Below are 27,963 nucleotides of genomic sequence, written 5' to 3'. Positions count from 1 at the left end.
TAAAGAAAAAAAAAACCGTGAGGGGAGGATTTCCAGCCCCCCGCTCCCTCCCCTTTTAGTCGCCTTCTACGACACGCAGGGAATTTCTTGACCTACTGATCAAGGTCGCAATTCTGCGTCATCTATGCTGAAAACTCTTACGTCCTGTTCTTACCCCCCTGACCTGCTTTCTCGAACATTTTCGTGACCTTTCCAACTCCACAACCACTTAATGCGTCCAACATTTTCTGATCTATTACCTACACGCGTCCAGCGTCCTAGTCAAAAGGCCAGACTTTGTGACCTTCTCTCTCTCTCTCTCTCTCTCTCTCTCTCTCTCTCTCTCTCTCTCTCTCTCTCTCTCTCTCTCTCTCTCTCTCTCTCTCTCTCTCTCTCTCTCTCTCTCTCTCTCACGACCGTTAACCTCCCGTGACCTCTTTACGCCTTGTGACATACGACCCTCGTGACAACTCCAATGACCTGGCCTCTCTCTCTCTCTCTCTCCTGTGACCTCTAATCTCTCCCTAGGAACCTGCCGTTCCACCTTATCATCCTGACCTGTAATCTTAAGACATGATATAATCATATGATTTTTGGATATATATATATATATATATATATATATATATATATATATATATATATATATATATATATATATATATAAATTTATATATATTTATATATATATTTATATATTTATATATATATATATATTTAAAGGGGAAGTAAATGTTTATAGTTGTGTTATTGGAGTGATAGTTTTCATGCATGGTGTTTTTGACAAGAAAATAGTGAAGTTGGAGAAAAATGTAGCTTAGACATTGAAGCTTATTGACACAGTGGTGAAATTGATGAGAACTGCTATTGACGTTTGTGTGAATAAATTGTACATTTCCTTTTCCATAGCCAGAGGTTGAACCATTATGTGACATTCATTTTTTTTCATTCATTTCAAGCTAAAAGTTTGTTTTCTAAATTGTTTCTTACATTTTTCATATGTATATATATGTATGTGTGTGTGTGTGTGTGTATGTGCATATGTGTGTGTGTGTGTGTGTGTGTGTGTATATGTATATATATATGTATATTATCCCTGGGGATAGGGGTGAAAGAATACTTCCCACGTATTCCTCGCGTGTCGTAGAAAGCGACTAGAGGGGACGGGAGCGGGGGGCCGGAAATCCTCCCCTCCTTGTATTAACTTTCTAAAATGGGAAACAGAAGAAGGAGTCACGCGGGGAGTGATCATCCTCCTCGAAGGCTCAGAGTGGGGTGCCTAAATGTGTGTGGATGTAACCAAGATGTGAAAAAAGGAGAGATAGGTAGTATGTTTGAGGAAAGGAACCTGGATGTTTTGGCTCTGAGTGAAACGAAGCTCAAGGGTAAAGGGGAAGAGTGGTTTGGAAATGTCTGGGGAGTGAAGTCAGGGGTTAGTGAGAGGACAAGAGCAAGGGAAGGAGTAGCAATACTCCTGAAACAGGAGTTGTGGGAGTATGTGATAGAATGTAAGAAAGTAAATTCTCGATTAATATGGGTAAAATTGAAAGTTGATGGAGAGAGGTGGGTGATTATTGGTGCATATGCACCTGGGCATGAGAAGAAAGATCATGAGAGGCAAGTGTTTTGGGAGCAGCTAAATGAGTGTGTTAGCGGTTTTGATGCACGAGACCGGGTTATAGTGATGGGTGATTTGAATGCAAAGGTGAGTAATGTGGCAGTTGAGGGAATAATTGGTATGCATGGGGTGTTCAGTGTTGTAAATGGAAATGGTGAAGAGCTTGTAGATTTATGTGCTGAAAAAGGACTGATGATTGGGAATACCTGGTTTAAAAAGCGAGATATACATAAGTATACTTATGTAAGTAGGAGAGATGGCCAGAGAGCGTTATTGGATTACGTGTTAATTGACAGGCGTGCGAAAGAGAGACTTTTGGATGTTAATGTGCTGAGAGGTGCAACTGGAGGGATGTCTGATCATTATCTTGTGGAGGCTAAGGTGAAGATTAGTATGGGTTTTCAGAAAAGAGGAGTGAATGTTGGGGTGAAGAAGGTGGTGAGAGTAAGTGAGCTTGGGAAGGAGACCTGTGTGGGGAAGTACCAGGAGAGACTGTGTACAGAATGGAAAAAGGTGAGAACAATGGAAGTAAGGGGAGTGGGGGAGGAATGGGATGTATTTAGGGAATCAGTGATGGATTGCGCAAAAGATGCTTGTGGCATGAGAAGAGTGGGAGGTGGGCTGTTTAGAAAGGGTAGTGAGTGGTGGGATGAAGAAGTAAGAGTATTAGTGAAAGAGAAGAGAGAGGCATTTGGACGATTTTTGCAGGGAAAAAATGCAATTGAGTGGGAGAAGTATAAAAGAAAGAGACAGGAGGTCAAGAGAAAGGTGCAAGAGGTGAAAAAAAGGGCAAATGAGAGTTGGGGTGAGAGACTATCAGTAAATTTTAGGGAGAATAAAAAGATGTTCTGGAAGGAGGTAAATAGGGTGCGTAAGACAAGGGAGCAAATGGGAACTTCAGTGAAGGGCGTAAATGGGGAGGTGATAACAAGTAGCGGTGATGTGAGAAGGAGATGGAATGAGTATTTTGAAGGTTTGTTGAATGTGTCTGATGACAGAGTGGCAGATATAGGGTGTTTTGGTCGAGGTGGTGTGCAAAGTGAGAGGGTTAGGGAAAATGATTTGGTAAACAGAGAAGAGGTAGTAAAAGCTTTGCGGAAGATGAAAGCCGGCAAGGCAGCAGGTTTGGATGGTATTGCAGTGGAATTTATTAAGAAAGGGGGTGTCTGTATTGTTGACTGGTTGGTAAGGTTATTTAATGTATGTATGACTCATGGTGAGGTGCCTGAGGATTGGCGGAATGCGTGCATAGTGCCATTGTACAAAGGCAAAGGGGATAAGAGTGAGTGCTCAAATTACAGAGGTATAAGTTTGTTGAGTATTCCTGGTAAATTATATGGGAGGGTATTGATTGAGAGGGTGAAGGCATGTACAGAGCATCAGATTGGGGAAGAGCAGTGCGGTTTCAGAAGTGGTAGAGGATGTGTGGATCAGGTGTTTGCTTTGAAGAATGTATGTGAGAAATACTTAGAAAAGCAAATGGATTTGTATGTACCATTTATGGATCTGGAGAAGGCATATGATAGAGTTGATAGAGATGCTCTGTGGAAGGTATTAAGAATATATGGTGTGGGAGGCAAGTTGTTAGAAGCAGTGAAAAGTTTTTATCGAGGATGTAAGGCATGTGTACGTGTAGGAAGAGAGGAAAGTGATTGGTTCTCAGTGAATGTAGGTTTGCGGCAGGGGTGTGTGATGTCTCCATGGTTGTTTAATTTGTTTATGGATGGGGTTGTAAGGGAGGTAAATGCAAGAGTCCTGGAAAGAGGGGCAAGTATGAAGTCTGTTGGGGATGAGAGAGCTTGGGAAGTGAGTCAGTTGTTGTTCGCTGATGATACAGCGCTGGTGGCTGATTCATGTGAGAAACTGCAGAAGCTGGTGACTGAGTTTGGTAAAGTGTGTGGAAGAAGAAAGTTGAGAGTAAATGTGAATAAGAGCAAGGTTATTAGGTACAGTAGGGGTGAGGGTCAAGTCAATTGGGAGGTGAGTTTGAATGGAGAAAAACTGGAGGAAGTGAAGTGTTTTAGATATCTGGGAGTGGATCTGTCAGCGGATGGAACCATGGAAGCGGAAGTGGATCATAGGGTGGGGGAGGGGGCGAAAATTTTGGGAGCCTTGAAAAATGTGTGGAAGTCGAGAACACTATCTCGGAAAGCAAAAATGGGTATGTTTGAGGGAATAGTGGTTCCAACAATGTTGTATGGTTGCGAGGCGTGGGCTATGGATAGAGATGTGCGCAGGAGGATGGATGTGCTGGAAATGAGATGTTTGAGGACAATGTGTGGTGTGAGGTGGTTTGATCGAGTAAGTAACGTAAGGGTAAGAGAGATGTGTGGAAATAAAAAGAGCCTGGTTGAGAGAGCAGAAGAGGGTGTTTTGAAATGGTTTGGGCACATGGAGAGAATGAGTGAGGAGAGATTGACCAAGAGGATATATGTGTCGGAGGTGGAGGGAACGAGGAGAAGAGGGAGACCAAATTGGAGGTGGAAAGATGGAGTGAAAAAGATTTTGTGTGATCGGGGCCTGAACATGCAGGAGGGTGAAAGGAGGGCAAGAAATAGAGTGAATTGGAGTCATGTGGTATACAGGGGTTGACGTGCTGTCAGTGGATTGAAGCAAGGCATGTGAAGCGTCTGGGGTAAACCATGGAAAGCTGTGTAGGTATGTATATTTGCGTGTGTGGACGTGTGTATGTACATGTGTATGGGGGGGGGGGTTGGGCCATTTCTTTCGTCTGTTTCCTTGCGCTACCTCGCAAACGCGGGAGACGGCGACAAAGTATAAAAAAAAAAAAAAAAAAAAAAAAAAAAAAAAAAAAAAAAATATATATATATATATATATATATATATTTATTCATTGATTCATCTATTTTACTTAACCGCCGTCTCCCGCGTTAACGAGGTAGCGTAAGGAAATATGAACAATGACCCAACCCACCTACATACACATGTATATACATAAAACGCCCGCACACGCACATATGCATACATATGCATTTCAACGTATACATACATATACTTACACAGGCATATACATATATACTCATATACATATCCATACTTGCTACCTTCATCCATTCTCGTCGCCAACCCGCCACACACAAAATAGAACCCCCCCCCCCCCTCCTTCAAGCAACGCAACGCCAAGAACAGACATAGAGGCCACATTCGTTCACATTCTGTCTCTAGCTGTCATGTGTAATGAACCGAAACAACCGCTCCCTTTCCACATCCAGGCCACACAAAACTTCCTAGGGTTTACCCCCGACGCTTCACATGCCTTGGATCAATCAATTGACAGCACGTCGACCCCGATATACCACATCGTTCCAATTCACTCTATTCCTTGCACACCTTTCACCCTCCTGTATGTTCAGGCCCCGATCGCTCAAAATCTTTTTCACTCCATCCTTCCACCTACAATTTGATCTCCACCTTCTCGTTCCCTCCACCTCTGACACTTACATCTTCTTTGTCAATCTTTCCTCACTCATTCTCTCCATGCGTCCAAAGCATTTCAATACACCCTCTTCTGCTCTCTCAACCACAGTCTTTTTATTACCACCCATCTCTCTTACCCAAGCTTGCATTACTTACTCGATCAAACCACTTCACACTACATATTGTTCTCAAACATCTCGTTTCCAACACATCCACCATCGTAAGCACAACCCTATCTATAGCCCATGCTTCGCAACCATATAACATTGTTGAAACCACTATCCCTTCAAACATACCCATTTTTGCTCTCCGAGATAACGTTCTCGCCTTCTAAACATTCTTCAACGCTTCCAGAAGCTTCGCTCCCTCCCCCACCCTGTGACTCACTTCCGCTTCCATGATTTCATCCGCTGCTGAGTCCACTCCCGGATATCTAAAGCACTTCACCTCCTCCAGTTTATTCCATTCAAATTTTCCTCCCATTTAACTTGTCTCTCAACCCTACTGAACCTAATAAACTTGCTCTTATTCACATTTACTCTCAACTTCCTTCTTTCACATACTTTACCAAACTCATTCACCAGCTCCTGCAGTTTCTCACCCGAATCAGCCACCAGCGCTGTATCATCAGCGAAAAACAACTGACTAACTTCCCAAGCCCTCTCATCCACAACAGACTGCATACTTGCCCCTCTTTCCAACACTCTTGCATTCACCTCCCTAACAACCCCATCCATAAACAATTAAACAACCATGGAGACATCATCCACCCTTGGCGGAAACCAACATTCGCTGAGAACCTATCACTTTCCTCTCTTCCTACCCGTACATATGCCTTACATCCTTGGTAAAAAGAAATTCACTGCTTTTGGCAACTTACCTCCGACACCTTATGCTTTCAAAACCTTCCATAAAGCATCTCTATCAACCCTATCATGTCTTCTCCAGATCCATAAATGCTCCATACAAATCCATTTGCTTTTCTAAGTATTTCTCACATACATTCTTCAAAGCAAACACCTGATCCACACATCCTCTACCACTTCTGAAACCACATTACGCTTCCCCAATCTGATGCTCTGTACATGCGTTTATCCCATATAATTTCAAAGGAATACTTAACAAACTTTGTAATTTGAACACTCACCTTTATCCCCTTTGCCTTTGTACAAACTCACTATACATGCATTCCGCCAATCCTCAGGGACTTCAGTATGATCAATGCATACATTGAATATCCTTACCAACCATTCAACAACATAGTCTCCCCCTTTTTTAAGCCTTGCCGGCTTTTATCTCCCGCAAAGCTTTCACTACCTCTTCTCTCTTTACCAAACCATTCTTCCTGACCCTCCCACTTCGCAAACCACCTCGACCAAAACACCCTATATCTACCACTCTGTCATCAAACACATTCACCAAACCTTCAAAATACTCACTCCATCTCCTTCTCGCTTCACTACTTGTCATCACCTCCACATTAGCCCCCTTCACCGATGCTCCCATTTGTTCTCTTGTCTTACGCACTTTATATATATATATATATATATATATATATATATATATATATATATATATATATATATATATATATATATATATATATATATATGTATATATATATATATATATATATATATATATATATATATATATATATATATATATATATATATATATATATATATATATATATACATATATATATATATATATATATATATATATATATATATATATATATATATATATATATATATATATATATATATATATATATTATTCATAATTTTTTGTTTTTTATTTTACTTTGTCGCTGTCTCCCTCGTTTGCGAGGTAGCGCAAGGAAACAGACGAAAGAAATGGCCTAACCCACCCACATACACATGTATATACATACACGTCCACACACGCAAATATACATACCTATACATCTCAATGTACACATATATATACACGCACAGACATATACATATATACACATATACATAATTCATAGTCTGCCTTTATTCATTCCCACCGCCACCTCGCCACATATGAAATAACAACCCCCTCCCCCCTAATGTGTGCGAGGTATCGCTAGGAAAGGCAACAAAGGCCTCATTCATTCACACTCAGTCTCTAGCTGTCATGTAATAATGCACCGAAACCACAGTTCCCTCTCCACATCCAGGCCCCACAGAACTTTCCATGGTTTACCCCAGACGCTTCACATGCCCTGGTTCATTCCATTGACAGCATGTCGACCCCGGTATACCACATCGTTCCAATTCACTCTATTCCTTGCACGCCTTTCACCCTCCTGCATGTTCAGGCCCCGATCACACAAAATCTTTTTCACTCCATCTTTCCACCTCCAATTTGGTCTCCCACTTCCCCTCGTTCCCTCCACCTCTGACACATATATCCTCTTGGTCAATCTTTCCTCACTCATTCTCTCCTGTGACCAAACTATTTCAAAACACCCTCTTCTGCTCTCTCAATCACACTCTGTTCATTACCACACATCTCTCTTACCCTAATATCACTTACTCGATCAAACCATCTAACACCAAATATTGTCCTCAAACATCTCATTTCCAGCACATCCACCCTCCTGCGCACAACTCTATCCATAACCCACGCCTCCTAACCATACAACATTGTTGGAACCACTATTCCTTCAAACATACCCATTTTTGCTTTCCGAGATAACGTTCTCGACTTCCACACATTCTTCAAGGCTCCCAGAATTTTCGCCCCCTCCCCCACCCTATGATTCACTTCCGCTTCCATGGTTCCATCCGCTGCCAAATCCACTCCCGGATATCTAAAACACTTCACGTCCTCCAGTTTTTCTCCATTCAAAATTACCTTCCAATTGACTTGACACTCAACCCTACTATACCTAGTAACCTTGTTCTTATTCACATTTACTCTTAACTTTCTTCTTTCACACACTTTACCAGTCACCAGCTTCTGCAGTTTCTCACATGAATCAGCCACCAGCGCTGTATCATCAGCGAACAACAACTGACTCACTTTCCATGCTCTCTCATCCACAACAGACTGCATACTTGCCCCTCTTTCCAAAACCCTAGCATTCACCTCCCTAACAACCTCATCCATAAACAAATTAAACAACCTTGGAGACATCACACACCCCTGCCGCAAACCTACACTTACTGAGAACCAATCACTTTCCTCTCTTCCTACACGTACACATGCCTTGCATCCTCGATAAAAACTTTTCACTGCTTCTAACAACTTGCCTCCCACACCATATATTCTTAATACCTTCCACAGAGCATCTCTCTCAACTCTATCGTATGCTTTCTCCAGATCCATAAATACTACATACAAAGCCATTTGCTTTTCTAAGTATTTCTCACATACATTCTTCAAAGCAAACACCTGATCCACACATCCTTTACCCCTTCTGAAACCACACTGCTCTTCCCCAATCTGATGCTCTGTACATGCCTTCACCCTCTCAATCAATGCCCTCCTATATAATTTACCAGGAATACTCAACAAACTTATACCTCTGTAATTTGAGCACTCACTCTTATCCCCTTTGTCTTTGTACAATGGCATTATGCAAGCATTCCGCCAATCCTCAGGCATCTCACCATGAATCATACATACATTAAATGACCTCACCAACCAGTCAATAATACAGTCGCCTACTTTTTTGATAAATTTCACTGCAATACCTTCCAAACCCGCTGCCTTGCCAGCTTTCATCTTCCGCAAAGCTTTTACTACCTCTTCTCTGTTTACCAAATCATCCTCCCTAACCCTCTCACTTTGCACACCACCTCGACCAAAACACCCTATATCTGCCACTCTATCATCAAACGCATTCAACAAACCTTCAAAATACTCACTCTAACTCCTTCTCACGTCGCCACTACTTGTTATCACCTCCCCATTAGCCCCCTTCACTGAAGTTCCCATTTGTTCCCTTGTCTTACGCACTTGATTTACCTCCTTCCAAAACATCTTTTTATTCTCCGTAAAATTTAATGATACTCTCTCACCCCAACTCTCATTTGCCCTCTTTTTCACCTCTTGCACCTTTCTCTTGACCTCCTGCCTCTTTCTTTTATGCGTCTCCCACTCATTTCCATTATTTCCCTGCAAAAATCTTCCAAATGCCTCTCTCTTCTCTTTCACTAATAATCTTACTTCTTCATCCCACCACTTACTACCCTTTCTAATCCGCCCACCTCCCACGCTTCTCATGCCACAAGCATCTTTTGCGCAAGCCATCACTGCTTCCCTAAATACATCCCATTCCTCCCCCACTCCCCTTACCTCCCTTGTTTTCACCTGTTTCCAATCTGTACTCAGTCTCTCCTGTTACTTCCTCACACAAGTTGCCTTCCCAAGCTCACTTACTCTCACCACTCTCTTCACCCCAACATTCTCTCTTCTTTTCTGAAAACCTCTACAAATCTAAATCTTCACCTTCGCTCCACAAGATAATGATCAGACATCCCTCCAGTTGCACCTTTCAGCACATTAGCACCCAAAAGTCTCTCTTTTGCGCGCCTATCAATTAACACGTAATCCAATAACGCTCTCTGGCCATCTCTCCTACTTACATACGTATACTTATGTGTATCTCTCTTTTTGAAATATATATAAATTGAATACGATATCGTATTGAGTTATTGGTCTACCTCATTGTATCTGGTGATGGACTGTCTATCTCCCTACTTGGTGTAAGATTGTTCTGTGTTTTCCTCTTCTGTAAGTCTTTTTATATTTCTGTATCCATGTTTTTTGATTAGTTTGTATTACTTATGTTGTTTTCCATCACTTTATACGTTCTATGTACTGCGGTGTGTTTCCAATATATACGTTTGCGTTTTACATTTTATATCCAAATTTTGTGATGCAGTTTTTCTCTCTTTTTAGTAAATTCCTGATGATGCCCCCGCGAAGGGGAAGGCTTGATTGAAATGAAATAGATGATGGGTTGAGGGTTCAAGACCCACCTTAGTTAGGTGCGGTTAGGAACGTAACGTGGGGGCCTGTCTGGGAGTGAATTGTGGCATTATACGTGTATCTGTGTGAACTAAAGTGAATACTTTTGTAACAACTAGTAAGTGGTAATAATCTATGTTAAGTGTAAACCATCGTACTTCTGTGAATAGGTCAGGTTATCTATTGTATTGTGTGTGAAAAAAAAAGACGTCAATTATGGCTGGAAATAATGTGAACAAGTTTGTGGAGTTCCCAAACTTGCATAAGTTAACCGGTGCAATAAAGAAGAGTTGTTCCAAAAAGCAAGCATGTATGAACTTCACTTAAGGTCAGGTACTAAAAGTGAAATACTAGCAGACTTGGTGGAAGAGCTATAATCTATTGGTGTATTAGGAGATGAGGAAGAAAGGGTGAAAAATGTTAACCCTGATGCAGAGGTGGGTGTGGGTGAACGTGTTAAGGTAGAGAGGATATTAGAATTTGAGTTTAGGAAAATGCAAATTGAGGCAGAAAAGAAGATAATGCAGATTGAGAAAGGGAATAAGAAAATGCAGATTGAGGCAGAGAAAATGCAGATTGAAGCAGAGTTAGGTTAAAAAAGATAGAGGCTGTTGCACAGATGGGTTCCAGTCAAACCAAGAATAATGTGGATGCCAGAGCGAATCATTTGCCAGAGTTTATAGAGGAAGAGGCAGAGGATTTCTTGTATGACTCCTGTGTAGAGAGAGAGAGAGAAAGAGGTTTTGGTGCCGATTCACACTAAACAACGACGAAGGTTATCATGTTAAAAGCACCAAAATATTTCATGACTTAGATAAACATCATTGTGACTTCGTTATCTTTTCAAGTTGTATCTAGTTAATAGTTTTTTTCATGTAGTTTCAACTATGTTAGTGCATTTCTTATAACACTGCTCTGTATAAGCTGGAATACATTTTTCATCGAGGTCAGCCCTTGTTAATAGAGAAGGAGAAATACTAAGAGGGTAACCCACAGAGTTTTTGAGATAGTGGAAAAACCTTTCCCCTACGATAAGAAAGAAAAATATTGTCATAGGTGATTGGAAAAGTATGATTCAGAATGATTAAGAAGGTCGTACTAAAAACTGTGAACTCGGAGCAAGAAAGAGGATGAACTGTGTATAGGGCTTGCTGAGAGATGATTAACCCAGACTGGAAGCTTTTGTTAGAGAAGCAGAGAGTAAATTCAGCAGTCCACCTCAACACTCCAATATTGGGACGGTATTTGTGTACATACCCAAGAGGCTGATGTCTGTCAGAAGGATAACTTTATTTGTCTATGTTGTATTCTGTTGTTAAAGAGTTTCCTTCATAATTCGATTAGGAAAAATGCAATAAGAACAATTCATATACTAATTTACTTAATATATGGGATTTTAATGAGATACAGATTTCTATTTCACGACAATGTATACCACAGATTTATTAACTTTCAGCTAACGGAGACGGTGTCCACTGCACGACGTGTGGCTGTTTGGTACCTTATATCTGGACAGTAACCGGGCAAGTGGTAGTCTAACTCTTGCTGGGAAAATAGACTACGTCCCTCTACGGCTAATTTCGCACTGGTCCTGTTGCATATCTTCGTTTTTTCCAGCAAGAGCTGACACCAGACCAGGGAAGGTGTAAGCTGAGAACTGCCATCTGAGACACAGTATCGAATTGCTTTGAGGACGTGAGGTAGCCAGTTGTTGTAGGGCAGCTCTTACCTCGGAAATGGACGTTGATCCTATAATGGATCACCTGCGGACTTCCCGCCTCCTGACTTTAATGACGACGTCCGGCTGTGGACGAAGACCTCATGGATACCACTCTGGAGGGGCTTAGTTCAGGAGGGCGTGAAGAAGGGGCCGTGGCAGGGAGGCGAGCTGACTGTAGCGTCAAGTGTCATGAAGAGTACAAGCGATCGAGGGGCGCAGATGTGCCCTTTATCTGCAGGGACTGTCTTGTGTTAGAAGATGACCTTTAGGAGTAGATTCTATGTATGGTCCTCTGCTGTATTTCCAATGGATTTCTTAAGCGTTGGTGCAACATTGTTGGTCAGTTGTTCTCTCTTTTCTGACATTTGGCATTTTCTAATAACTTGATATAACTAATTATTTACAGTTAGTAGAGATGATATCTGAGCTGTATACATAGGGTAGTGCAGAGTAAGATTAGGTGTCTCTTCTTATTTTGTGAAGGTCTTCTGCCTGCCACCCGTGAAGAACGGTACTAGTTATGTGTAGAAAATTGGTCGAGGTTAATGATGGTAGCCGCTAATTATATATTGACTGTCCAATTACATCCACCAACAGAAGAATTATGAACACCTTCAGGTGTTTAGGATAATTTGTAAAGCCACCTACACTCTCATTATGTATGTGGACCTTGACAGACCACTCGAGAACAACAGTTCTCGTACACCGACGCAGACAGTTGAGGTCATTGTGGGTAGAGGCGAATGGAAGACATGCAGGGGTGGCTGAAGGAGGTGTGTGCGGCGGTGAAAACAGGTTTAAGAATTCATTAATATCAAATGATGTACTTAACATCGTTTCGCTATATCGTATCTACACTTCGTGTAACTGCTGCTTCTGAACACTATCTCTGAACCTTTTTCTGTTTCTCTGATAGGCCGAGAATTTTTCCAGTCCCTGAGATCATACTGGTCATTGAACTACACACGCGTTGATCCTGTAGTTCCTGCTACACATGCCTATGTTCAAGTGTTCAAGGAACAAACAGCAACAGACCCATGGGTTCATTGGAGGCTGTTTGTGATCGTGGCAGATATATAATCATCATAGATCAGTGCGGTAAAAGTAGAAATACCGACATATCAAAATCAAAAAAGATATCATAAACTTTCTATGTAGCTAAGGAAGAGGAAAGAGTGTCAGTCGAAGATCTGATAGATATGTTCACCAAGTCTCTGCCTACATTCAACCTTCTAACTGGTAAATCATCACACATGTTAACAGTCCTGTTGAAGAAAAAGTACTTCGCCTCATTCTAGGTAAAACGTTTGTCCACGAGTTTGTAACCATTACTACAAGTAAAATCATACGGGTCTACCCCAATGTAGGTCGTTACATCAAGATTATCGATGCCTTTGATAGTTTTGAATGTCTGTGACAGATCATCCCATAACCTTCTCTTTTTCAAACTAAATAGATATATATCGTTAATCGGCTCTCATACGATTTCTTTCTCAGTCCTGGGATCATCTTGGTAACTCGACTCTGTACTTTCTCTATTCTGCCCTTGTGTTTCCTCAAGTAGGGTGCCCAAAACTGAACACAATATTCAAGATCAGGACACACAAGTGACTTGTAAAGAGTAGGGATGATTTCCAATAATTTCGTTCGCCAGTTATTAACGCAAGAACTTTGTTCACCTTTTTAATTGCTTCTGTGCACTGTTTACTTGGCTTTAGATCATCAGTGATTATCACACCCAAGTCTTTTACACATTTACCTTCTGCAGTCCAACAGAATAGATACTCTCGTATTGACGGGAGTATCTACGTCTCGAGACGTCTATCCTACGTACCAACACCATGCTGCAACCATCACTAGGATGTCATCTGCACACTACCTCTGTCGTCTCCATTACTGCATTCGGCTTTTCTGGTGATACTCTAGATATCTGTGCTTGTCTGTCAGATCATCTCTTTGTTACTTGCCTTAGTGAGAGAGGGCAGTGGCAGTGTCCCCTGACAGTCATTCTCAATATGTAGTAATTACTCGTACGAAAAAAGGAATAATTAGAACATCCCGTAAAATGAGGTATGTTTCGCACAGCAGCTCCTGTCGGAAAACTGTGGCCGAGTGTAAACCCTAAAGCCACTCCTTACATCTGCATAGTTTCCTCCTCCAGGCACCCCTCCATGACCTTCACTTTCATCTTCCCCAGCACTGACCTCACCCGCCCGTACCCTGCACCGACCCCCCCCCCCCCCCGCATTTATCTCCCTCCCTCGCTGCGTGGGAGGGTACATAACCTGTTCTAATGTGCTTTTGGTTGACTTGAAAAAGGTTTAGATGAAGGACTCCTCCACAGTAAAGGTGTTTTTAACATTACTCACGGTAATCCTTGCTTGTACGTACACTCTAAAATGTGCCAAAGTTGGCGTTTCGAGGAGTGAAATGGGATTGGGCATACTTATTAATAAGGGACAGATATGATGGTGTGGTCAGAGGACCCTAAGAGGACTGAGATAGTATATGTGTAGATGGAAGACAAAGAGGTAAAGTGTGGTCGCTACAGTCGGGAGTTCGTGTTGGGTGTTTATTTGTTCCGGATCTTAAGAAGGGAATAAGAAAAAGACCTCAACTCCACCGTGATCATCCTTTATATAGCCTAACGAATCCTTTTATCGTACGTTATAATACTCTGCATAGAAGATCTCAGTCCCCTTATGTTAAGAAAGCAGTGGTTTGTGGCAAGAAGTCAAATAGCCGAAGAGTTGTACAGAACTCGGGAATCTGGAAGAAAATACAGGAAACATCAATGCAACATCATAGAGAGCAGAGAAACTCAGTCATTTAGCTTCCAAACGTAAAGATTCAAGATCCTCGGGTCACAACAGGTGTTTTTACAGTAAGTTCTGGACATACACGGACCTTACATAAAGTTGTGGAGGAAGACAAGAACCTGCGTATTACTGACGTCAGTCGTGAGAAACACGTAATGAAATGAATAAACTTTGAAAGGATTTGGTTTCCATTCTGTTCACAGAAGTACTGTCCGTTTGAATGTTTAAGACTTTATCTCCAGAAAATGGTTTGTGTTAGTGACATCCAAAAATTCTACTTCATTCTTCATTGCTGTTTATGTTTCTCTTCTTTGGCATTATCCCTCACGGCGGATCTAGTTTCATGGGTTTAACTCTCGCCAAACTACACTCCTCCTGCCATGATAACTGTTCCTAGCCCGTAAGTCACATCAAGTATAGACTTCCTCTCTCTCGTTACGTTGTCTTTTGCTCTGACATTTTCGCTTCATCACGTCATGTATTGTGCGTCCTACACTGTTATTTCAAGTTCGCGCTATTGAGGAAACTCTTTCTCTTTACCACTTACATAAAACTTTCTCGTTGCTCTGATCTTTCACCTAACTTGCCGTCATCATTCTGGTATGGGTCCACACTTCAGAACTTTTCAATGGCTTGTGACCTTTTGTTTTCAAGTTTCATGGGTCTAGTGCCCTAGCTCCAATCAGAACTACGTTCCATATCAAAGTTCCCCCATCGGTTTCCTCAGCTTCGGGTCAAGCTTAACTATGAGCAGCCTTTTCTCTTTGTTGCAAGCTGCTGCTGCTTTGTCCATAGCAGGTCCTTGTCCTCTATCACAAGATAAGATACTTCCAAGATACGCAAATATTTTACCTCTTCAAATATTTCATCGTCAACATATGTAGGTACAGATCCTTTTTCCCTCCTTGTAATTCTTGTCACTTTCTTAGACATTTGGTCTCACTCTGCAAATACTTGTTGTTCCAGCTAAGCTGTTTACTGATCGCTAGAACCTTCTTCTGTGGTGCTGATAAACTGATGGTCCTCAGCAGACCTGAGTTTTGTTACTGGTTCTCCTCAAACTGAGACACCCGACCACGATACAACTGCTTATTCAAATCTACGGTCTCTCCAGTTAACGTTTGAATTTCCGAATATTTCCAGTAACATTGTCCATTAAACTCCAACAGTGGCATGGTCAGGAGAACGTACTTACATCTTCAGATCTTGATCTATTGATTGATCTATTGCTTTATACGGCACCGACGTCTTTTCTTCCAGTCTGCATCACAACCCAATCCAAAGTGATCTTTATCAAGGTGTTCTTTTGCTCTTGTCAATCTTTTGGTTAGCACGTATGGCGTTATTGTTGAACGTAAGGTTGAGTTATAGTGCAGAAGTCTGACTCCTCTGGTCGCTGCTGTTTTGTAGGGGGCGTAGTATTTAACGGAAAAAAAATATCAAAAAAAAGAAAATTGAGTTTAAGAGTCAGACGGGGAGGGAAAACTGTGTATTTCTATCCTTAGATCTACTACCTAATTACACGCAGTTATAAAAAGGGATACTCATACCGTTTTGATGTCTGTCTTTCCTTCAACCGCTAAAGTTTGTCTTCTTATATCTTTCTTAACAACTACGACCAATCCGTTTTCAAAAGACAAACTCTCCATCTTCCTTTAAAATTCTGAGAATATTATTTTTCATTCCCTTTTATCTCGACTCACCCTTTCTCTTTTTCAATAATTCTCTCGATTTGATGGAGACTTCCCTCCAAGACTTGAGTCTTTGTCATAAAAGCAAAATGGATTTAGAGTTGGACCACAAACTGCCTTTGTATTTTTAGAACTGAAAGTCGAAGTTTAAATCCAATACCTCGTCTCTGAGTGATCCTCATTTTTCTGCTCTGCATCGTAATACATTTTCAGTTATCCTCTATAAAGTCGAGCTCAACTGGACTTTGCAAGTTCTTTTATGCATTTCTAATTCTTGGCCAAATAGTGTCATTCATTTTGAAGATAAAACTAACTGACTGATAGACAGATCTGATACATTATGAAAGCGCAGAGGTAATTCTTTCACTAAAACAGAGTTAAGGTCGATAAAAATCTACCAATGAGAGAGATCTTTTTGACGATTGGTGACTTACTGGTAGTATTTAGGGTGACTTACTGGTAGTATTTAGGGTAAGTCCATATAAAGCCCTACGGATATGTACAAGAAATTAATACGTTTGCTCACAAACGATGAAAATCTTGTCTTCTAACCATGGAAAGCTGCCTGGTAGGGGAAGGTAAGATCTGGGGACACCATTAAAGTGTAGTCCTTCATTAGTAAGTTGGGTACAATGTGGAGCTTCCCTACATTAACCAGACCCAAGGCTGGAGGCGCGCGACGAGACAACAACGAGGCATCACAGTAACATACGAGCCGCTTAAGTTGGCGGTGTTAAGCAGATGAGACATGTGATGGTGTGAAGAAGCTGAGGCCCTGCTGGCGAGCCAGTGATATCTACCAGATTCATGAGATAGTGGACATTGCTTCGTTATATGCCCGTGGACTCACTCCTGACCAGAGCACAGCATACTTCACATTCCCATCGTCAGGAAAAAGAAATTATACTAATAAAGACAATACTGGAGGTGCACATATTACCATCGCAAACATTGGACAATTTCTACCCACATCAGGATGATACAGTGAGGTCTTTTGACAAGCCAGAGACGACGGAAGTTTGTTTCGTATTTTCTAATAGGTTAAAGAAGATCAGTGATAAAAAGAATAGGTTTCTTTCTCATCACTGTAGGTTTTCTCAATCTTCCTCAGCAGATCATCACATATAATTTGTTCCGGTGACACTTGCCACATTAGCGATATCTGGACGGCCCGAATGACTGAGAACGATCCATCTTGATAACGTTGTTTGTACCTTTACAACCTGGTTGGTTGGTTGTTTGGACTTTACACCTGTGTCATCTAGGCCGTCCACGTCAAGTTACGAACACCATCCGAGAAAATAACTCTAAGACCACATACACCCTCACAGTGTATGTGGTCAATACTCACAATGACAACACAGCAACTGTCTGCACTGCATGATTCATCTTCTCATTACTGACGTTTGTCATATTTGCTGCTCGTTTGGCCAGATTGTCTTTCGTTAATCAAATATTTCGGTGTCTGTTAACACACGATAACAAAATGTAAAGAAAAAAATCGTCGCCCAGTTAACTTATCACATCTGACTCCCTATCCTCTAACGCAAACACCACATTCTCGTGTTCATTTGCCTTATATCTCTTTCTTCTTATGTGATCTCGTAGATATCCGCACTAAACGTCTCAGTGAGGTCATCCAGTCTGGTTCTGTCAACAAACCTGATCCTTCACTTTTACAACAGTATTCACAGCCCTTCTGCCTCGCTTCGTGGTCCAAGTTACATTATTCGTTTCGTCTGTGATCAAACTAACATATAACTGTTCTCTTTTTCTACTCACGGAATCATGATTACATTCATGCTGATGAATTATTTCTGCTTCGACCTATTCTGTAGCTTGTCATTATCATCTCTGTGTCTAGGAATAACTAAGATCATTATCAAGTTCAGTGGGTAAACAGAGGATATCTTGGCTGTGTGGATGATACACATCCTTTTACTTATATTTCTTGTATTTTTCTTTTCTTTTATAGGCACTGTAAGGAAAGGATCATTACTCTTCAGTGCTTAGAAAAAGAGAATTCTTCTTTACAGTTTTGTTTTCAGTGAACATACAAACGATAGGAGTACATTTTCAAAGGTACCTGAGTACCTGAAAGTTATTGAACTGTCACCCATTTTCTAAACTGACCATTTCTTTTTTTATTTCATTTTTTGTTATTTTCAGGAGATACTTTTTCGTTGGGTAAGACTTTGTACCACTGAGTCTTGGAACACTCCAGGCAAACTAGGCATTTTTGTCCATGGTTCACTTTCTTCTCTGTTGCCTTGTGACTAATATTCTGACGAGTGGTCAGAATCATGATAAAATTTGCATTTAGATTGTGTTTCCTGAAGGTTTCCCAGGTATATCCTGGGTTATTCTATTTTCTTCAATTTCTGCTCAATGAATATTTAACTGCTATTTCCTCGCTCCAGGATACAAGGTAAAAGTCGTTGCAACAATCAAAACTTTTCCCAGAACCAACTTTCTTAAATTAAGACATTTCACTCTGGCGAGCTTTTTGTTTCCATCATGTTGGGCTGAAGTTAGTAAATAAATGATGGTGAATTTTGACCTGACGATTATACTGTACTGATGGTTTCATCATTCATATAGTTACTGATTACTTTCCCACTACATGCACGGGAAATTATGTGCCTCAGTCTGTGACGTTTTATTCGAACAATTGTACATGTATGAATGCATGAAATACATATATATATATATATATATATATATATATATATATATATATATATATATATATATATATATATATATATATATATATATATATATATATATATATACATATATATAAAGAAAGAGAGAGAGAGAGAGAGAGAGAGAGAGAGAGAGAGAGAGAGTGAGAGAGAGAGAGAGAGAGAGAGAAACCCAAGGTCTGGCCTTAACACCACTAAAAAAGATGCAGGCAGCTTAAAAACACAAAAAGAAAATAACGGCAAAGCCAAGGTTCTCTCCCAACCTTTCACTGCCTTGGCAATACGTCGGAGTGGGAACAGGTAGGAAAAGACACCTTGCAGGATTGAACTGCCTGAAGTGAATTTGCATAGGATAGTGAGAAGGTAGAATGAACATGAATATGTGATGCCTGGAAGTGGATAGGGAGATGTGCTTTCGGTGCATTACGCATGTTTATGTGAGCGGATATGGCCTTTCTTCATCTGTTCCCTGGCGCGGTTTTCCTTATCCATATTACTCCTCATGATACAATCCTCCCTGTTCCCCTAAAGCAACCAACACGGATTAATCATTGTTGGTAAGTTATCATGGCATAGCCAGAACGACATTTGTGGTTAGAAACATGACATACCACTACGTTATGATGATTAGTTCAAAGAATCATTCAATAACAGAGAGTGACGGGTGATGATCAAGCCTACTTTTGAAGATAACAACAGTGTTTGCTCTGAACAAAGTGTCCATAAAGCTCATTCTATGTGTCAATAATATCGATAGTAAAGCGATATTATGTGCAATCCAGATTAATTCGATGACCCTAAGTTTTAGTCAGTTTTCTCTCATTGGTGGTACTGGGGCGAACATAAAGAAATTAACACATTTAAGTGTTTCAAAACATTCCATTAACTTGCCTCGAGGCGCCTCTTACAGAAAGAGAACAAATTCAATTCTCGCAGTCTGTCCTCATACGGATGTTATGCAAGGAAGTAATCAATTCAATTGCTCTTCGCTAAACAGCTTCCCAGTTTAAGAATATCCTTTCTTAGGTGAGGCCCCAGAACGGCACTACATTTGAGATGAGGTCTAACTAGAGTTAGGTAGTGGCGATATCGCCTCCTCGCTTTTATATGTAAAGTTTCACTTTAAAAAATCCTAGCGTTCTATTTGATTTCTTAGCAGCTTCGTTACAATCACTAGGCTCATTTGATATATAACTCTGGATGTTTGGAAGAAGGCTGAAATCATACACAGGGAAGCTCCTAGATCCCTTACACAAGGAGTATCCTTTGTCTTGTGACCCATCAGTTTACAATCAAATTTCTTGTTTAGGTTTTATACTTGTAACAGCTGACATTTATTGACGTTAAATGGCATTTACCATTTTTAGACCATTCAGCAATTCACGTAGATCCATTGTAATCTTAGAATCTTAGCCTATCTTCTTCTGTTAATATAGTATTACCGATCTCCGTGTCATCTGCAAATTCAGACACCAAGACATTCATCCGTGCGTCAATAGCATTAATATAACTAATGAAAAGTATAGGCCTCAGGACAGATCACTTGGGGTATGCCTCTAGTAATGCCCTTATAAAGTTAGGGGTAATAATACTGGTTTTAGGGGAGGCGGTTTTGAGGTTTGCATCGAACCTAACCGCGTTATGGTCACATGTACCTAGATGATCACCGGCGCGGAGAGAGAGAGAGAGAGAGAGAGAGAGAGAGAGAGAGAGAGAGAGAGAGAGAGAGAGAGAGAGAGAGAGAGAGAGAGAGAGAGAGAGAGAGAGATTGCCGGGCTTCGCCTACAAGAGATTCCCCCAAGAACGAAAAGTCACCTTTGGTAAAGCTGTATAACTGGGAATCGAGTTTCATCAAAGAACTTCTCACTACAAAGGAGTCTACAGCTCCCTGCTGTGTAAGTAGTGCAGCCCTAGGATGCGTGAACCTTTAGACACAGATCCTGGGTAACACCAGGATTCTTATAGAAATAGATCATAGAAGGTAAAGGGAGTATTGGGACAAGAAAATGAATATCCCCAGGGATAGGAGAAAAAGTATGCCACCACTGTATTCTTTAGTCGCCATAGGAGATGAATAAAAGGGGAAGGATTGGAGGGCTGAAAATCCCTCTCTTCCCTGTATTTCATTATCATAAAGCCCTGACAGGAGAAGGAACCCAAACAGGAGTGCTCATCCTCCTTGAAGGTTCATGTTGGGGTTTCTGATGTGCGTGGGTATAACCAGAATAAGAAGAGACACATTGTATGTCTGGGAAGAGGAACCTAAATATTCTGCCTCTAACTGAAACTATGCTCAAGGGGACGGGGGAAGGATAGTTTGGTAATGTCCTAAAAGTAAAGTATGAAATTAGTGTGAGGGGGAGAGGAGAGAGCAATTGGCATTTTTACTGAGGGAGGGTCGTGGCAATGTGTTCATTTATGTAAGGAATGAGCTCCAGGCTAACGCGTGATTGTCATTGCTTATGCACCCTGTAGCAAGTGGAGTGAGAAAGAGAGGCGGCAAGTGTTCTGGGAGGAGTTGAGTGAGTGCATCAGCAATTTGATGCGAGGGATCGAGAAACAGTAATGGGTGATTTGAATGCAAGAATGGGTGATGAAGCTGTTGAGGGCTTTATCGCAGCGCACGAGGCAACCATCGTGAACGAAAAAGTTAAGCACCTCCTGGCCCTCCCCCTTCCCTGGTTCCCACTCTCTCTTACCACTAGCTGACCCTCAACCCTGGATCTTCCTCTCACCTGGCTTTCCCTCACTCTTGACTCTCCCTCACTTTTTGGGTCTGCCTGACCCTAGTTCACCCTCACTCTCGGCTCTGCCCGACCTCTGACTCTCCATCACTCTAGGCTCTGCCCGACCTCTGACTCTCCCTCAATCTGGGTTCTGCCTGTCCCCTGGCTCTCCCTCACTCTATGCTTTTACTGACTGCTGGCTCTCCCTCACTCTTGGCTGTGCCTGACCGCTGGTTCTCCCTCACTCTATCCTCTGACTGACCGCTGGCTCTCCCTATCTCTTGGCTCTGCCTAACCCCTGGCTCTCCCTCCCCTATGGCTCTAACTCCCCTATGCCATTGCCTCTCCCATTCCCCTAGTTTGAGCTCTCCCTTCGTTCTCCCTTACCGTTGACTCACTGTTTTGTGCTTTAACTCTCTCTTCTGCCTTATCATTGTCTCTTCCTCTTCTTGGCTCTTCTTCACACCTGGCTCGACCTGGTCCTTGGCTCTATCTAACTCCTGGCTCGACCTAACCATGACTCTCCGTCATTTGTGGCTAGACCTGAATCCCTGGCTCTTTCTCACTCCTGGCTCTCCCTCTCCCCTAGCTGTACCTCTCTCTCTCTCTCTCTCTCTCTCTCTCTCTCTCTCTCTCTCTCTCTCTCTCTCTCTCTCTCTCTCTCTCTCTCTCTCTCTACGGGAAGAGGGATGGTCGCTCGTGTTGTCCTGTGTATTGACCAAATATATATATATATATATATATATATATATATATATATATATATATATATATATATATATATATATATATATATATATATATACATATGCTCTGTACATGCCTTCACCCTCTCAATCAATACCCTCCCATATAATTTACCAGGAATACTCAACAAACTTATACCTCTTATCCCCTTTGCTTTGTACAGTGGCACTATGCACGCATTCCGCCAATCCTCAGGCACCTCACCATGAGTCATACATACATTAGATAACCTTACCAACCAGTCAACAATACAGTCACCCCCTTTTTTAATAAATTCCACTGCAATACCATCCAAACCTGCTGCCTTGCCGGCTTTCATCTTCCGCAAAGATTGGGGAAGAGCAGTGTGGTTTCAGAAGTGGTAGAGGATGTGTGGATCAGGTGTTTGCTTTGAAGAATGTATGTGAGAAATACTTAGAAAAGCAAATGGATTTGTATGTAGCATTTATGGATCTGGAGAAGGCATATGATAGAGCTGATAGAGTTGCTCTGTGGAAGGTATTAAGAATATATGGTGTGGGAGGCAAGTTGTTAGAAGCAGTGAAAAGTTTTTATCGAGGATGCAAGGCATGTGTACGTGTAGGAAGAGAGGAAAGTGATTGGTTCTCAGTGAATGTAGGTTTGCGGCAGGGGTGTGTGATGTCTCCATGGTTGTTTAATTTGTTTATGGATGTGGTTGTTAGGGAGGTGAATACAAGAGTTTTGGAAAGAGGGGCAAGTATGAAGTCTGTTGGGAAATGAGAGAGCTTGGGAAGTGAGTCAGTTGTTGTTTGCTGATGATACAGCGCTGGTGGCTGATTCATGTGAGAAACTGCAGAAGCTGGTGACTGAGTTTGGTAAAGTGTGTGAAAGAAGAAAGTTAAGAGTAAATGTGAATAAGAGCAAGGTTATTATGTACAGTAGGGTTGAGGGTCAAGTCAATTGGGAGGTAAGTTTGAATGGAGAAAAACTGGAGGAAGTAAAGTGTTTTAGATATCTCGGAGTGGATCTGGCAGCGGATGGAACCGTGGAAGCGGAAGTGAATCATAGGGTGGGGGAGGGGGCGAAAATCCTGGGAGCCTTGAAGAATGTTTGGAAGTCGAGAACATTATCTCGGAAAGCAAAAATGGGTATGTTTGAAGGAATAGTGGTTCCAACAATGTTGTATATTTGCGAGGCGTGGGCTATTGATAGAGTTGTGCGCAGGAGGGTGAATGTGCGCAGGAGGGTGGATGTGCTGGAAATGAGATGTTTGAGGACAATGTGTGGTGTGACGTGGTTTGATCAAGTAAGTAATGGAAGGGTAAGAGAGATGTGTGGAAATAAAAAGAGCGTGGTTGAGAGAGCAGAAGAGGGTGTTTTGAAATGGTTTGGGCACATGGAGAGGATGAGTGAGGAAAGATTGACCAAGAGGATATATGTGTCGGAGGTGGAGGGAACGAGGAGAAGTGGGAGACCAAATTGGAGGTGGAAAGATGGAGTGAAAAAGTTTTTGTGTAATCGGGGCCTGAACATGCAGGAGGGTGAAAGGAGGGCAAGGAATAGAGTGAATTAGATCGATGTGATATACCGGGGTTGACGTGTTGTCAGTGGATTGAATCAGGGCGTGTGAAGCGTCTGGGGTAAACCATGGAAAGTTGTGTGGGACCTGGATGTGGAAAGGGAGCTGTGGTTTCGGGCACTATTGCGTGGCAGCTAGAGAATGAGTGTGAACGAATGGGGCCTTTGTTGTCTTTTCCTAGTGCTACCTCGTACACATGAGGGGGGAGGGGGAAGGTATTCCATGTGTGGCGAGGGGGCGATGGGAGTGAATGGGGCAGACAGTGTGAATTGTGTGCATGGGTATATATGTATGTGTCTGTGTATGTATATATATGTGTACATTGAGATGTATAGGTATGTATATTTGCGTGTGTGGACGTGTGTGCGTATACATTGTGTATGGGGGTGGGTTGGGCCATTTCTTTCGTCTGTTTCCTTGCGCTACCTCGCAAACGCGGGAGACAGCGACAAAGCAAAATAATAATTATAAAATGTATTATATATATATATATATATATATATATATATATATATATATATATATATATATATATATATATATATATATATATGCTTATGATAATATTTTTCGCAGAGAAGTTTGATTCAGCCCACCTACAGATCAAATTATAGCAGATAATATTGCACATAAAATTATAAGAGATTAATGGATTTGTAACGATATGGCAGATTAAAAATATGGGAGCGACTTTCTGAACTGTTATCAAGATGATTGCTTGGATCCAGTTTAGACCTTCTATTACTGCGGGAATTCAGAAATGGAATGGGCTTGCTCCTAATTTTAAAATTGAAGCAAACAGAATAGTAGAGTAAAATATTTCTGAGTTGATTGAAATTGGTGCTGCAAAAATAATAAGGGCTGATCCGATAGCTTGAATTAGGAAATATTTAAGTGCTGCTTCACAGGAAAATTTATCTTTTCCCCTAGTTAAAATTGGAATAAATGATATCAAATTTAGTTCTTGTCCAATTCAAGCCATAAGTCAAGAGTTAGAAGATAAAGTTAGGACTGTTCCTGTAACAAGAAGAAATCTGAATAATATTTTTTGTGAGGATAGTAACATAAAAAAGAGTGAAAAATTCACATGGATAGGGTATGAGCCCATTAGCTTAAGTTTAGCTTATCTTTTTGGAATTTAGTATGAGTTGGTGTAAAGAGCATAAGAATTTTTGTTATTCTTGGAATTAGTGTAAGTCCATTACTTGTAATATGAGCAGGTCAGCCTACATTACTTGTCCTATCAAAACAAACCATTTGTCAGGCATCATATTTAATTAATCAAAGGATGAAACTAAACTGCAAAAATAAATTTACTAGATAACTTGTATAGAATTAAGAAATTTTATTAGAAGAGGGGGGGGTTGTAAGGTATAATAACAATAATGAACATATCTAAAGCTTGGTATATTTTGTTGAATAGTTTTAATTATGCGGATGAGAAGAAAGTAAAAATATATATGCATTTGTTGTTAGGGAATTATTGTTGTTTATTATTGTTCAATAGAATTTATATACTCCTGAAATGTTTATAAAAGCCTATGATTAGTATATACGGATGATCCCGAGAGAAAACCCCTGCTACTTTCTTGGAAGCAAAGGGGGTTTCTCTGGGGATCATCTCAAATATAAGGTTCTTTGGACGACTATTTGCCGACCTACTTGATCTCTTATAATTTTACTCGTGATTTATATGTTTGAACCTAAGATATACTTTAGGTTTATATATTTCTGTATTGTTGTGTAAAATTTAGCTCTTTACTTATTGTGAAATTTTTGATTACATTTATCTATATGTATATATAATAAGAACATGTAAATGGTTAAATACTCGGCTGGTTTTAAATTATAGATTAATTCGGTAAAAATCGGATTTCTTATGAAGCTATCGGATGCTTGTTAAACGTTTGGTTATTTAAGATTGTAAGTTTAACCTTTTAATATTAACATTCTAATTTAAGAAAAATTCTTATAAAGTTACTATGATATATATTTTAAATAAGCTAGTTTGTATAGCTTGGTTTGTGTAATATATAGTCTGATTCTTGCTATTACCTTTGTTAGTTGGCTTGAAGAATACATGCAAATCCTAGTTTGTAATTTGTGGCACTGTTCGTTAGATATGAAAGGAGTGTATAAAATGGTAGTAAGAACTATGATTGTTAGAAGTGCAGTATTAAAAATTTAATAAATCAAATAAGTGTGGATTAAGCAAAGCCTATTTAGGTGAGGTTAAAACTTGTGCCAGCAGCCGCGGTTAAACTGGATGTCCTAGTAAAGGTGAATAAGTGTAAAGGTTAGATCAGTAAAGTTAGATAAAACTTGTGTATTCAATATGATAATAAGTGAAATTTGTTTATTAGATCTAAAGAATTGAATGCAAGTTTTATTAAACTTAAATTGAAGCCTAGAAAATTTAGGTAAGGACCAGGATTAGATACCCTGTTACTCTACCAGGAGCAAATATTAAAACTTGACTATTGGTAATAAATCAATTTTAAATTCAAAGAACTTGGCGGTACTTTAGTCTAGTTGGAGTAACCTGTTTTATAAACGATAAACCATGTAAAATCTTTCTTATTCTTGTACAGTTAGTATACCTTCATTACAGATAATTTTGATTGATTGATTATTGTAATTGGTGAATAATACCAAATAAATTAGATCAAGGTGCTGCAAATGGATAAGTTAAAATGGGTTACAATGGTTTTGAACGTTAAGCGGATTATGTTTAGGATGGACATACGAAGATGGATTCAATTGTAATTTTAACTTTAATAAGGTAGTATGGCATTAGCTCTAAAGTGTGTGCAAATTGCCCTTCGCTTTCATTAAGTTAAATGAGATAAGTCGTAACATAGTGGGTGTACTGGAAAGTGCCCCTAGAAGTAAAGCAAAGCTTTTTAGTTAAGCGTTTCACTTACGTTGAAAAGATATATTGTGCGATTCGATTTGTTTTAAATATAAACTTGTTTGAGAAATTAGATGAATTTTTATATTTGTTAAGAAAAATAATTTTTAATATATAATTGATTAGTATGTTGAAATTTAGGCTTAAACTATAGTTTAAAAGTATCGTGAGGGAAAGTTTAAATATAATGAAAAATTTAATTTTAGAAAAGAAAATATAAAATTTTGTACCTTTTGTATCAGGGAGAATTTAAATTCTCCAGATAAACTGGATATCCCAAAAAAAGAATAGCTAAAAAATTAAGATCGTCTTAGTTGTAAATAAGTTTTTAATAATTTTTTAGTGGTGAAATACTAATCGAGTCTTTTAATATCTGGTTATTTAAAAGAAAAAATTAATTTCGTTTGAATGTAGGTAAAATTAATTCAAGTACATAATTGGAGGGAAAAGCTGATTGATTAATTCAAACATAAACTAATATGATTGGGTTTATTTTAACTAAGCTTAGAAGTAGCTATGTTAGTAAAGTGTTTTAACTAAAATTTCTAGTGATTGATATTTGTATGACTTCTGTCTTATAGATATGAAATTTTGATAGTAAATGTTGTATTGTTAGAAATAATGATTTTATTAGTAAAATTGTCTTGTGAGTAATCAATTAAGTGGAATAAAAATCGCTCTTTGTTAACAGATTGAAGATGCAGTAAAGGAACTCGGCAAATAAGATTTCTGCCTGTTTATCAAAAACATGTCTTTATGGAAGTTTATATAAAGTCTAGCCTGCCAAGTGATGTTTAAATTTAACGGCCGCGGTAGTATGACCGTGCTAGGGTAGCATAATAATTTGTCCTTTAATTGGGGACTGGTATGAACGGTTGAACAAGAAATTGAGTCTATTGCAGATTTGGAATATTTCGTTTAAGTGAAAAAGCTTGAATAACATAAGGGGACGATAAGACCCTAAATCTTTATATTTCAATTAATGCATTTTAAGAATTAGTTATATATTTAGTGTTATTAAATTGAAATATTTTGTTGGGGCGACAGGAGTATAATAAGTAACTGCTTTGTTTGTAAAATTAAATATTTTTA

At 40.0% G+C, this 27,963-nt stretch overlaps 1 protein-coding gene across 1 annotated transcript; it reads left to right on the top strand.

The window, feature by feature from the left end:
* Positions 1–707: 707 nt before the first annotated feature.
* On the top strand, positions 708–27,963 carry LOC139755277 (craniofacial development protein 2-like). The gene is made up of 2 exons (XM_071673396.1): positions 708–2,353; positions 27,922–27,963. The coding sequence occupies exons 1-2, from the start codon at positions 1,193–1,195 to the stop codon at positions 27,931–27,933; spliced, it is 1,173 nt and encodes a 390-aa protein (XP_071529497.1). The 5' UTR covers positions 708–1,192; the 3' UTR covers positions 27,934–27,963.

This window comes from Panulirus ornatus, chromosome 19 (assembly GCF_036320965.1).
Source record: "Panulirus ornatus isolate Po-2019 chromosome 19, ASM3632096v1, whole genome shotgun sequence".
Taxonomy (NCBI): domain Eukaryota; kingdom Metazoa; phylum Arthropoda; class Malacostraca; order Decapoda; family Palinuridae; genus Panulirus; species Panulirus ornatus.
The sequence above is the reverse complement of the archived record's forward strand: the minus strand, read 5'-3'. Positions and strand labels throughout refer to the sequence as shown.